The sequence below is a fragment of the Scyliorhinus canicula genome, chromosome 8 (assembly GCF_902713615.1).
Source record: "Scyliorhinus canicula chromosome 8, sScyCan1.1, whole genome shotgun sequence".
Taxonomy (NCBI): domain Eukaryota; kingdom Metazoa; phylum Chordata; class Chondrichthyes; order Carcharhiniformes; family Scyliorhinidae; genus Scyliorhinus; species Scyliorhinus canicula.
Genome location: NC_052153.1, coordinates 110332820 through 110346880, shown reverse-complemented (window position 1 = coordinate 110346880; position 14061 = coordinate 110332820). Strand labels below are relative to the sequence as shown.

At 49.3% G+C, this 14061-nt stretch overlaps 1 protein-coding gene across 1 annotated transcript in view; it reads left to right on the top strand.

Annotated features, from left to right (window-relative positions):
* Positions 1-14061, top strand: part of LOC119970440 (aminopeptidase Q-like) — a 239078-nt gene that overhangs the window by 98333 nt on the left and 126684 nt on the right. The window contains exon 7 of the mRNA XM_038805049.1: positions 5400-5543. Within this exon, the coding sequence (XP_038660977.1) occupies positions 5400-5543 (144 nt within the window). The remainder of the gene's footprint in view (positions 1-5399; positions 5544-14061) is intronic.

Here is a 14061-nt window from a genome sequence, read left to right as displayed (position 1 = left end):
CGGTTTTGTGCGCCCTGACGTGTTTCCTCAGGAGTACGGGGCCCGGCGTCCTCAGCCATGCCGGAAGTGAGACCCCCGTGGTAGTGTCCCTGGAAAAAATGAAGAGCCTCTCGTGAGGGGTCTGGTTGGTCGCCGTACACAAAAGGGACCTAATAGCATGGAGCGCGTTTGGGAGGACTTCCTGCCACTGGGAGACTTGGAACTTTCTCGACCGGAGGGTCAGTAGGACGGTCTTCCAGACCGTCGCGTTCTCCCTTTCCACCTGCCCGTTCCCCCTGGGGTTGTAGCTGGTAGTCCTGCTCGAGGCAATGCCCTTTTCGAGCAGGTACTGACGCAGCTCGTCGCTCATAAAGGACGAACCCCGGTCGCTGTGTACGTAGCTGGGGAAACCGAACAGGGTGAAGATGCTATGCAGGGCCCTAATGACTGTGTGGGAGGTCATGTCAGGGCACGGGATAGCGAATGGAAAACAGGAGAACTCGTCTACGACATTTAAGAAGTAAACGTTCTTGTTAGTTGAGGGGAGTGGCCCTTTGAAATCAATCGCGAGGCGTTCAAAGGGCCTAGAAGCCTTGACCAGGTGGGCTCTGACTGGTCTAGAGAAGTGCGGTTTGCACCCCACACAGATCGGACAGTCCCTGGTGACCGCTTTTACCTCCTCATTGGAGAAAGGCAGGTTTCGGGCCCTAATGTAGTGGGGGAGCCGGGTGACCCCCGGGTGGCAGAGGTCATTGTAGATGCTTTTTAATCGGTCGATCTGCGCGCTGGCGCATGTCCCGCGGGATAGGGCATCCGGAGGCTCATTGAACTTCCCGGGTCGATATTTGATATCGTAATTGTAGGTGGAGAGTTCGATCCTCCACCTCAGAATTTTATCGTTTTTTATTTTGCCCCTTTGCGAGTTGTCGAACATGAAGGCAACCGATCTTTGGTCGGTGATGAGGGTGAACCTCCTACCTGTGAAGTAGTGCCTCCAGTGACGGATAGCCTCCACAATGGCTTGTGCTTCTTTCTTGACTGAAGAGTGTCGGAGTTCTGAAGCGGAGCGGGTACGGGAGATAATGCAACTTGTCTCCCTGCCTGATTTAACGTGGCTGCAAGAGCTACCTCTGAGGCATCGCTCTCTCCCTGAAATGGGGTGGATTCATCCACCGCCTGCATGGCTACTTTGGCGATGTCCTCCTTGATGCCGTCGAAGGCCTGGCGTGCCTCGGCTGACAGGGGAAATCGTGTGGTCCTAAAGAGTGGGCGGGCTTTGTCCGCATATTGAGGGACCCACTGGGCGTAGTAGGAAAAAAATCCCAGGCACCGTTTGAGGGCCTTGGGACAATGAGGGGGAGGGAGTTCTAAGAGGGGGCGCATACGGTCCGGGTCGGGGCCCAGGACTCCGTTTTCCACGACATAGCCGAGGATGGCTAGTCTGGATGTGCGGAAAACACATTTCTCCTTGTTGTACGTGAGGTTCAGTTTCTGTGCCGTCTGGAGAAAACGGTGGAGGTCAGCGTCGTGGTCCTGCTGGTCATAGCCGCAGATGGTGACATTGTCCAAGTACGGAAACGTGGCCCGCAGCCCGTACTGGTCCACCATTCGGTCCATTGCTCGTTGGAACACCGAAACCCCGTTAGTGACGCCGAAGGGGACCCGGAAGAAATGGAAGTGGCGGCCATCGGCCTCGAATGCCGTGTAGTGGCGGTCCTCCGGGCGGATTGGGAGCTGGTGGTATGCAGATTTCAGATCCACCATGGAAAAGAGCCGGTACTGGGCGATCTGGTTTACCATGTCTGCAATCCTGGGGAGGGGATACGCGTCGAGGAGCGTAAATCTATTTATAGTCTGACTGTAGTCGACCACCATACAGAATGTTTCCCCGGTCTTAACGACCACCACCTGAGCTCTCCAGGGACTATTGCTGGCCTCTATAATCCCCTCACTGAGTAGCCTTCGGACCTCTGCTCTGACAAATACCCTATCCTGCAGGATATACCGCCTGCTACGAGTGGCTACAGGTTTACAGTCCTTAGTGAGATTGGCAAAGAGAGGAGGGGGGGGAATTCGCAGCGTAGCGAGGCTGCAGATCGTGAGTGGGGGCAGGGGCCCTCCGAAGCTGAGGGTGAGGCTCTTGAGGTTGCATTGGAAGTCTAGGCCTAATAAGAGTGGCGCGCAGAGTTCGGGCAAAACGTAGAGTTTAAATTTCGAGTAGCTAGCGCCTTGGATTGTGAGTGTCGCGGCGGTGTGCCCCTGGATCTGGACCGAGTGGGAGCCTGAAGCAAGCACGATCTTTGCTGCGCGGGGAAAACGGGGAGCGAACAGCGTCTTACCAGGTCTGGATGTATGAAGCTCTCTGTGCTCCCGGAGTCGAAGAGGCATGGCGTTTTGTACCCGTTGATATGGACCTCTGCCATCGAGTTTCGTAGATTCTTTGGTCGTGATTGGTCCAGGGTGACTGCACTGAGTTGCGGGTAGTCGGCGGCTTGATCAGCTGTGCTGGAGTGGCCCTGTGATGACTGCCCTCTGAGTTCATAGTTTAGTTCGAATTCCTCTGCTGAGTTGTCTGAGCGCGGAGATGCTGATCGGGCCCATGGATCGCACGTGGCGGGCGGCGAGGAAGATGGCATCCAAGATGGCGGCACCCATGAGTCGCGCATGGCGGGCGGCGAGGAAAATGGTGTCCAAGATGGCGGCCCCCATGAATCGCACGTGGCCGGCCGCGTGGTGGAGGTTTTCCAAGATGGCCGCCCCCGTGGATCGCACATGACTGGAGGGGGCGGAGTCGGGGCATAGGCCGCAGCGTTTCGGGCCCCAAGGGCTGCGAGTGAGGGGAGCGGTTACTGCGAGTCGCTGGGGAGTTGGAAGCTGGGGCCCTTTTAACGAGGCACACACTTGCGTAATGCTCTTTTCACCCGCAGCTGCTGCAGGTCGCGTTGTGGGCCGGACAGTGCTGCCGCGGGTGCTGATTCTGGCCGCAAAAATGGCAGGCTGCTGCAGCATAGTGGCTGGTTGGGGCAGCATAGTGGCTGGCTGGGGCAGCATGGTGGCTGGGCGGCCGCGTAGCACAGGCCTGGGGGAGTCGATGGTCTAAGTCAATTCCCTGATTGGGTCGCGGGGTCCGCGGGGAACGAGTTAAGGCTGCGGAAGGAGACCTCCATCGTGGTCTCAGCTTCCACAGTCGTTTCTAAGTCCTGGGCCCCCTTTTCCAGCAGTCGTTGGCGCACATAGTTAGACCTGAGGCTCGCTACAAAAACAATGCGTACCGCCAATTCCCTGTGTTCAGCCGCGGTATCCGCTTGGTAATTACAGTCATTGGACAAATTGTTAAGTTCTCTTAGGAATTCGGCGAGTGATTCCGTAGGCCGCTGACGGCGAGTCGTGAACACATGGCGAGCGTAAACTTAATTAATGGGCCTTACATACATTTTTTCGAGAACTGCTAGCGCCGCAGTATATGAACTGGCCAAGGTTAGTTGCGTCGAGATTCTGTGGCTCACCCTCGCGTGCAGTAGACTTAGCTTCTGATCCTCTGTAATTTTGGTTGTGCTCGCTTCGGCCAGGTAGGCCTTGAAGCACCGGATCCAGTGGGAGAAGATTTCTTTAGCCTCTGCATCCTGCGGGTTGAGTTCCAGGCGTCCAGGCTTGAGGGCCGATTCCATAATCGATCTTTACAGTTCTTAAGTCGATTAAATTGATGGAACCATCAATTCACCAGACACGTGTTTCCGATGTGAATCTAGGCTTTAATCAACTAACTTCAGAGCCAGCCTGTTACCTGTCGATGAACTCGTAGTGACCCAGGCTGACTCTGGACACGGGTACTTATACAGCTGCACTAGGGGGAGGAGTCGTGGGCGGAACCAAGGGTGGAGCCCAGTACAAGTTCCTAAGTGCTCCCAGCGCTACTCCCCCTAGTGGTAGGACAGCGCTACTGCGCTGACAACAACAGTGTGAATTAACATATATATTAACATATATTACATTCACCACAAAAGCTTTCCCAAATACCATGAAATTTTCCTTTTTAGCCTGATGCTCCTTTTAAAATGAACAGATTCGAGTTTCAGACTGTTTGGACAGATCCTTAGTTGATATATTAAGCTAACACAGATTTGCAGAATTTTGAGTAACTTTTGATGCTGCCCAGCTTTTCCTATATAATTTTAGTTTCAGCAGACTCTAATTTGTCCTGGCTTTCCTGAAACCATTAGACACAATAATATCTTTTCCTCAGCCAAGTCATTTCTGAATAAAAAATCTCCCCCAATCAATAGGCAAATTAGGAACGACACCTAGGCAGCAGGGTAGCATGGTGGTTAGCATAAATGCTTCACAGCTCCAGGGTCCCAGGTTCGATTCCCGGCTGGGTCACTGTCTGTGTGGAGTCTGCACATCCTCCCCCTGTGTGCGTGGGTTTCCTCCGGGTGCTCCGGAGGAAAATATAACCCATGGACAATAATTTCAAAATGAACACAAGTCTGCCAGTGAGGCTTGAATAATGAGGTGCAGCTTTTTGTATAAGTTGTAATTCTTTGCAACTTTGATGTAGAAAGACCAGCTAGACAGCTCTGGAATATTCAAATGTTAAGATAACAACAGCATAGACTAAGGTGTATTAGCAGAATTGGAAAGATAGGAAACAGGTGGCCGAGTGTCATAACACGTAAATTCTTCCCCTCCTGTAAACCAGGAATGGATACCTCAGAACATTTGCCCACTGGTGTCTGTTACGAATGAGGTAAGAATGGGACCAGGAAAACAATGCGCATGGGTTGGAAATTGGAGCAGATGCATGATAGAATAATGACATTTTCACCTATTAACTTTTAAAGACAAATGCAAAACAAAATCTGCTTTGAGGGGTAATCATGGTTACTGGAATTGTTGTAGAGAAAGATAATTAAATGCTACTTTATTGCAAGTCTGTTGTAATTTTCTATGGTTCTTTCATTTCTCCTCTCTTGAAATTTGAGTTCCCAAGAAGTAAATGTTCCAAAACTGTGACTTCATGAGCAGGTTTTATCAAATCAGGAAGGTACAGCATTATAAAATAAGATTGATTTTCAACAGGATGATATGGAAGTAAAACAGATTCATAGCAAAACTGATAATCGCTATGTATATTGACTAAACTAAAAGCTGGAATGACTGGGGTTGATGGTTAGGTTAGCAATGCTATGGCCCAAATCAGGGGAAAATACCAAAAATATATCAAGAAGAAAACAAAATAAAGGCTAGCTATGAACAGTAGAGATACGGGTGTCAACAACAAACTACGTAGAATTTTGGATTCGGAAATTAAACGGATGAGATAGAGGCCAGAATGGGGTCAATTGTACTTGCTTGTGAAAGGAATAGGCTATTATGTCTCTGAAATGGAATGAACTAATTGCTGTACTGATTTATTTCAGAAACTTCAGTACCCACTTCATTTGCAATACAATGTGTTCCACAGTGAGACAAACTCGCCTTCACAGTCATTGACTGTGAAGAAAGAAGATGTTAAAACCTTTGATAAAATCATGGATATGTTCAGCGACACCACATACTACAAGGTAAATTTCAGAACAAATGTGAAAGATAAAATTGGATTTCAGGTCGGATAAAGGGCTTAGCATGTCATTGAAGATTTTGAGGAAAGAATCCAAGTGCACACATTCAGCATCAGGATGTACTGTTTAAATAATCACTTTGAGGAGAAGATTAACATATTCATCGTCTGGGGTATTTGGTAGGGTTCATACAGATACATAGTTAACTGCTAAGGCCAATTTGCACCTGGACTATAAGGCTGAAAATACGACAGGATACGGCAAATGATTGAGTTTCGGATGTGGACGGCACGGTGGCGCAGTGGTTAGCAGGGCACCGAGGACCCAGGATCGCTCCCGGCTCCGGGACACTGTCCGTGTGAAGTTTGCACATTCTACCCGTGTCTGTGTGGGTCTCAACCCCCCAGTCCAAAGATATGCAGGATAGGTGGATTGGCCATGCTAAATTGTCCCTGTATTGGAAAAAAAATGAATTGGTTTTTAAAAATTTTTTTTTAAGTTTTGAATTTGGAATTTCCTTTCCTTGGGCTTTCTCTCTCTCTGATGTCCGCTTGCTTTTGAAGGGGGCTGCGCTGCTTTTATTTGGTTGTGCCAGGTGCAGTGATCCTGATTGAGCCTTTCACAGGACTTGAAGTCGATATAAAAAATCCGAAGTAGGGGGTCACGTGATGTAGGCGGGGGAGTGGCTGCATTTTTTAGATCTCTGTTGCTACTCATCCTCTTTTATCTATTGCACGACTCGTGATTATTTGATCCTGGTCTTTACTACGTTTCTGAAAATTCCTGGTTAAATTTTTGGCAACGGGGAGCCGAATTAAGTTGAAGGCATCCTCGTCAATGTGAGATGGTTGGAAACGGCTGGGGTGGGGCCCTGTTCACGGTGGTGCTGTTTGGCTCTAAATGAGGGTTGCCTTTGTGAGTCAAGATGTGGTTGATATTTTTGGCTCCCCGACACAGATTATAAGGGCTCACTGTGATGAATTGCGAGATATCTTACAGAAAATGGATGAGGGAGAGATGAGAGTCTTCTTAGTCGAGAGGGAGGTTTCTTAGGTGAGTGTTCACCTTCAATCCTTGGAAATCCTGCTGTTTGGTGCGTTGAATATCTTGTTTGAGTCGGGGAACTGAGGCCAGAAAGGGAGATTGTGAGCTTTGTACCCCAAAAGGAGTGCGGTGAAATACCTGGCTGATTTTGAGAACATGCTGCCATGCTTTCACAATCTCGACCTGGGGGCTGGGCGTCGTGAGTTCGATAAGTATATTTCATCCGGTCTCGAGGCTGGGGTCAGTTGGTGACCACAAACACTGGTCTTATGGTTGTCTTGACCTCAGTGGTCGTCGAGGGGGGTTGAAGGTGACTGGGAGCGATGAGTCTTTATCACCTACTGGCGCCAGGGTTCTCGTTCACCTGGGATTCAGGTTGATGACATAGAGGAAGTGCCAAGATTTCGGTGAAGCTCTCGGTGAATCTTGGATGTTCCTCGATGATCTGATCATGACTTTGGCCTTTTCTAGGTCTGTAAATGCTGTATTGTTCTGCAGTTCCTCGTCAAAACTAAATTTTGTTCCCTTATGATTTTATTCCTGATTATGTGGTGTTGTCTTTTATCCTGATAAGGGTATAAAATGGGTACCGAGCCAATTTTTTTTCGTTGTTATCCTTCGAAACCTGGGATCACTCTTTGTATCCTTGTTGGTGTTTTTCTGCTGATATTCTCAGCTGATGGAAGAAGGGAGGCCTTGTTTTGTGGCTGTGGATCTCCTTCTTCCTATTGATGTACGTGCCGTGTGGGTTGTATGTCTTGACAGTCGTGCAATATTTATCTATCCTCTTATTTTTATGTGCTGATATACTTGGATTTACTGGGAAGGTATATATTTTTGTGATACACTCCATCTTATTTGTAGGGAAGATGAGGGGCGCGATTCTCCGACCCCCACGCCGGGTGGGAGAATCGCGGGAGGGCCGGGCGAATCATGCCACACCGCCCTGGCACCCCCTGCGATTCTCCCACCCTCCAAAAATGGCGGGTCGCGTTTTGCAACAGGCCGCTCGGAGAATCGCCGCTCGCCGTTTCTAACGGCGCCCGGCGATTCTCTGGCCCGGATGGGCCGAGTGGCCTGCCGAACCCGACCGGTTCACGCCGGCGCCAACCACACCTGGTCGCTGCCGGCGTGAACATCCCGCGACAGCTGCGTGTGGGGCCTGTGGGGTGCGGAGGGAGGATCGAGCACCACGGGCGTGCTCAGGAGGAGTCTGGCCTGCGATCGGTGCCTACCGATCGTCGGGCCAGCGTCTCTAAAAGACGCACTCTTTTCCCTCCGCCGCCCCGCAAGATCAAGCCGCCATGTCTTGCGGGGCAGCGGAGGGGAAGTCGGCAACCGCGCATGTGCGGTTTGGCGCCGGCCAACCTGTGCATGCGCAGCTGACATCACTTAGGCGCCGCCGGCCGCGTCATTCCCAGCACGCTGCTTTGATGCAAGCGTCAAGGCCCGGCGCACGAAATTCACGCGCCGCCGCTCCTAGCCCCCTGGGGTGGGGAGAATAGGGGGCGAGGAGCGGCCTCCGACGCCGGAGTGAAACACTCCGGGTTTCACTCCGGCGTCAGCTGTTTGTCTCCCTTTGGGAGAATTGCGCCCGAGGAGTGCCACATCGAGGTGGTGGGTTGATGGTTTAGCATAGAGGTAGATGGTATGGCCTTAAGGCCTCACTATGAATAAGAGAAAAACCCCATTAGACCTAGTGGTGTGTCTTTTGCTTTCTATTTTTGTTATTTTGAGGTTAAAAAATCTAGCGATTATCCGATGATGGTCTTGGGGAGAACTGGTTACCTTCTCTTTGTTATTGGCGCCCTCTGGTGCTGTGGGAGTGTGGGGGACATGGGTTTTATCCTGAATCCTCCTGCTCTTTTGTTATCCTTCCCAAATCCGTGTGAAAGGAGGAACTGGCTGTAATGATGAGGTTTATCGTGTGAATTATTTGTAAAGATTTTTGCAAAAAGCCTTCAATAAATATATTTTTTAAAATCCAAAGTGAAGTCTTCAAAGTTCCTTGTAGTGCTTCCTTTGACCACCATGAGATTGCACCCAGACTCAAAGGGCGGGATTCTCCGACCCCATGCTGGGCCGGAGAATCCCGCCCCGCTTCCCCAACGCCGGATTCTCCCGCACCGGTTTTTTGGCGGGCAGGAATCGCGTCGCGTCGGTCGGGGGCCGTTGGTAGCGGCGACCCCCGGCGATTCTCCGCCTCGCAATAGGCCGAGTGGCCACCCGTTTCCGGCCGGCCCGCCGGCGTAAATTATACCAGGTCCGTACCAGCGGGACCTGGCTCTGCGGGCGGCCTGCAGAGTCCTTGGGGGCGCACGGGTGGATCTGACCCTGGGGGGGGGGGGGGGGGGGGGGCCACGGTGGCCTGGCCCGTGATTGGGGCCCACCGATCCATGGGTGGACCTGCACTGTGGGGGCACTCTTTCCCTCCACACCGGCTGGTGTAACGGTCCGCCATGGCCGGCACGGAGAAGAACCCTCCTGCGCATGCGCTGGGATAATGCCAGTACACGCTGGCGTTCCCACGCATGCTTCAACTCGCGCCGGCCGGTGGAGGCCCATCGGCGCCGGTTGGTGCAGCACCAACCCCGCCGGCGCCAGCCTAGCCCCTGAAGGTGCGGAGTGGTTCACGCCACTCCTCGCCGCCGGTACGGCCCGCCCTGCCGGTTAGGGGAGAATCCCGCCCAAGCTCTCCACTGAAGATTCAATTTGCTAATAAGTGTCAGGCATTCTGGCTGCATAACCAGCCCAACTCAGTTGTGACTATCTTAATATGGTGTGGTTGATTGGCACCCCAGTGGCAGGTATTTTGCCCTGCCATCTGATTTCCAGAAGTGGTTGAGCTTTTGGTATGATACCATACCATCGAATGATATGATATCATACCAGATGCCATGGACGTCCATGGAAGTGATTCAATGGGAAAAAAACAGAATCCGCATTTGGGTGCATTTGGAGGGTTGTTTGTCAGTGGATGCAGCGCCGAGAAACACCCCCCTATTCAACAGCAGTTGGTCAGTTTTTTTGGCCTTGGAGAGGAACACCCCATCGAGTCTGCATTTTTTGTCATTTCCTGCACTGATGAGCAGAATTTCTCTATGACATTAGAAAGTTGTTAACACGTCTGGGTAAAGAATCTTGATTTCTTGATGCCTTTTCTCCGCATTTGAGCAATTGTACAAAGCGTTCGGCCAACCAGTTGGTTGCTGGGTGATGTGGAGCATATTTAATATGGTGCATACCAATCTACTTCAAGTAATCTTCAAATTCTGTTGATGTAAGTTGAATCCCATTGCCACTCACATGTTGGTCCAGCCATCCGAACCTTGCAAATACCTCATCTAGTCTATCAATTGTCTGTTCGATTGCTGTGGACTTCATGATTGTGGCTTCTGGCCATTTTGAATGTGCATCAACCATCACTGGGATCATACTCTGCCCCTTGCCTAACACTACCATGGAGGAGGATGTAAAGAAGGAACAGTACCACAGATAGAAAGCACCACAGATGGAGAATTAGGCACTGACAAAGGAGACAACACTCCTCATATAAGTACATGGCCTGAAAAATGTATATGCTTCAGCTTACATGCAAGAGGATGTCCAAGGAGCTGATAGGTAGACAGATTTTGGAAAGGAGTAAAAGCAACAGGGTTGTTGTGATGGGAGACTTTAACTTCACCAATATTGACTGGGACTCACTTAGTGCTAGGGGCTTGGACGGGGTAGAGTTTGCAAGGAGCATGCAGGAGGGCTTCTTAAAACAATATGTAGATAGTCCAACTGGGGAAGGGGTTGTACTGGACTTGGTATTGGGGAATGAGCCCAGCCAGGTGGTAGAAGTTTCAGTAGGGGAGCATTTCGGGAACAGTGACCACAATTCAGTAAGTTTTAAAGTGCTGGTGGACAAGATAAGAGTGGTCCTAGGGTGAATGTGCTAAATTGGGGGAAGGCTAATTATAACAATATTAGGTGGGAACTGAAGAACCTAGATTGGGGGCGGATGTTTGAGGGTAAATCAACATCTGACATGAGGGAGGCTTTCAAATGTCAGTTGAAAGGAATTCAGGACCGGCATGTTCCTGTGAGGAAGAAGGATAATTATGGCAAATTTTGCGATCCTTGCATAACAAGGGATATTGTCGGCCTTGTCTGAAAGAAAAAGGAGACATTTGTCAGGGATAGAAGGCTGGGAACAGACAAAGCCTGTGTGGAATATAAGGAAAGTAGGAAGGAACTTAAGCAGGGAATCAGGAGGGCTAAAAGGGTTCACGAAAAGTCATTGGCAAATCGGTTTAAGGAAAATCCTAAGGCTTTTTACACGTACATAAAAAGCAAGAAGGTAGCCAGGGAAAGGGTTGGCCCACTGAAGGACAGGAGGCGGTATCTATGTGAGGAGCCAGAGGAAATGGGAGAGGTACTAAATAAATACTTTGCATCAGTATTCACCAAAGAGAAGGAATTGGTGGATGTTAAGTCTGGAGAAGGGTGTGCAGATAGCCTGGGTCACAGTGAGATCCAAGAAGACAAGGTGTTGGGCGTCTTGAAAAATATTACGGTGGATAAGTTCCCAGGGCCTGATGGGATTGACCCCAGAATACTGAAGGAGGCATGAGAGGAAATTGCTGAGGCCTTGACAGAATTCTTTGGATCCTCACTGTCTTCAGGTGATGTCCCGAAGGACTGGAGAATAGCCAATGATGTTCCTTTGTTTAAGAAGGGTAGCAAGTGTAATCCAGGGAACTACAGGCCGGTGAGCCTTACGTCAGTGGTAGGGAAATTACTGGAGAGAATCCTTCGAGACAGGATCTACTCCCATTTGGAAGCAAGGGGTCATATTAGCGAGAGGCAGCACGGTTTTGTGAAAGGGAGGTTGTGTCTCACTAACTTGATAGAGTTTTTCGAGGAGGTCACAAAGATGATTGATGCAGGTAGGGCAGTGGATGTTGTCTATATGGACTTCAGTAAGGCATTTGACAAGGTCCGTCATGGCAGACTGGTACAAAAGATCAAGTCACATGGGATCAGAGGTGAGCTGGCAAGATGGATACAGAACTGGCTAGCTCATAGAAGACAGACAGTAGCAATGGAAGGGTGCTTTTCTGATTGGAGGGCTGTGACTAGTGGTGTTCCTCAGGGATCAGTGCTGGCATCTTTGCTGTTCATAGTATATTTGGAGGAAAATGTAACTGGTCTGATTAGTAAGTTTGCAGACGACACAAAGGTTGTTGGAATTGCAGATAGCGATGAGGACTGTCAGAGGATACAGCAGGAATTAGATCGTTTGGAGACTTGGGCGTCGAGATGGCAGATGGAGTTTAATCCGGACAAATGTGAGGTAATGCATTTTGGAAGGTCTAATACAGGTAGGGAATATACAGTGAATGGTAGAACCTTCAAGAGTATTGACAGTCAGAAAGTGGCAACACAGGTGGAGCAGGTAGTCAAGAAGGCATTACGGCATGCTTGCCTTCATTGGCCGGGGCATTAAGTATAAAAATTGGCAAGCCATGTTGCAGCTGTATAGAATCTTAGTTAGGCCACACTTGGAGGATATTGTTAATTCTGGTCAGCACACTACCAGAAGGATGTGGAGGCGTTAGAGAGGGTGCAGAAAATATTTACCAGGATGTCACCTGGTATGGAGGGCATTAGCTATGAGGAGAGGTTGAATAAACTTGGTTTGTTCTCACTGGAACTAAGGAGGTTCAGGGGTGACCTGATAGAGGTCTACAAAATTATGAGGGGCATAGACAGAGTGGATAGTCAGAGGCTTTTTCCCAGGGTAGATGGGTCAATTTCTGGGGGACATTAGGTTTCAAGTGCGAGGGGCAAGGATTAGAGGAGATGTACGAAGCAGGTTTTTTACACAGAGGATAGTGGGTGCCTGAAACCTGCTGTCGGAGGAGGTGGTGGAAGCAGTGATGATCGTGACATTTAAGGGGCATTTTGACAAATACATGAATTGGATTGGAATAGAGGGATACGGACCCCGGAAGTGTAGAAGATTTTAGTTCAAACAGGCAGCATGGTCGGCGCAGGTTTGGAGTGCCGAAGGGCCTGTTCCTGTGTTGTACTTTTCTTTGTTCTTTGTTCTTTGACCATGTAGGGACCTAGTTTTAGAAAAGCAGCTTTACCTTGGCTGAATCTGTGACTCATTCCAAGATGGGTTAAAGTCACAGTCCACAAGCAGTTGACACTTAAGTGTAGAAATAAGATCACTATCGCTCTCACCCTTAGCATTTATGGGTGTGAATTCTTTTGATCATGATGAAATCACTCTCACTGATGAGATAATTAGTCATAATCCACAACAGTGCATGGAGCCATCGCATGGGGGGCTGGTTTAGCTCTGTTGGCTGGACAGTTGATTTGTGAACAGAACAAGGCCACTGGTTAATTTCCCATACCAGCTGAGATTATTCATGAAGGCCCTGCATTCTCAACCCTGCCCCAAGTTAAATCACCACCAGTCAGCTCCCGCCACCCCCCCCCCCCCCCCCCCCCAAAAAGGAAAGCAGCCTATGATCATTGGGACTATGGAGACTTTACTTATTTTTACTATGAAGGATGTCATGACCCCAAGACATGAAAGAGATTATAAACACTTTAAATCAACCTTTTTAGCTTATTTAAAAATTGCTTTGCTTAGCTGAAAGATGGTTGTTATAGCTCACATGATTCACAGGGCAACTGCAGTTTCTAGAAATTTCTAACTGTAGTTACAGGACCAACGCTCAACCCTCATTCTTGTGGCATGTCACAACTTTCATTATGGAGACACATCACAATCAACGAAACCAGGGATTATCAGACAGTCTGTCACTCCAGCTGATCCTGTGACAAAAGGAGAATCAATGAAACCCATTAAACCTGAAGAGTTATTAATAGCCAACAATTATCTCCAAAAGGTGAAGAATATCATTTGACCAGAGGAATAGAGACGTCTTGTTAGCCTACATCTTATTAATAGACAATGTTAATCCTCCTTGAACAAGTGTAACATCACCACTGACATCTGGGAATCCCTGGCCCAAAACTGTCCGAAGTAGAGGAAAAGCAGCCAGGAAGGAGCTCAGCACGTCTAGTTTCATCAGCAAGACTAAGCTGAAGCCAAGAGTCAACAGCAAAAAGAGCGTGTGGCAACCCAGGCACTCCAGCTACCTGTTCCTCCAACAACCATCTGCCCCACCTGTGCCAGAAGTCATGCATCGGACTCCTCAGTCAGCTGAGAGCTAATTTTTACATTGGATGCAAGTCATCCTTGTCTCCAAAGGGCTGCCTGAGAATAAGAATAAGCAATGTTATATTACCTAAGCTTCTGATCCTTAGAAAGTATTAATATTACATTTCTAGACTCATAGCTCAGTCTATTGTTTAACCTCCAGCCTACAAACACCAGGGCAGGACTCCAGACGAACCAACAGCCTACATAAAACCTAAGCTTCCTCGAAGCCTCTCTTTCTGGGAGACC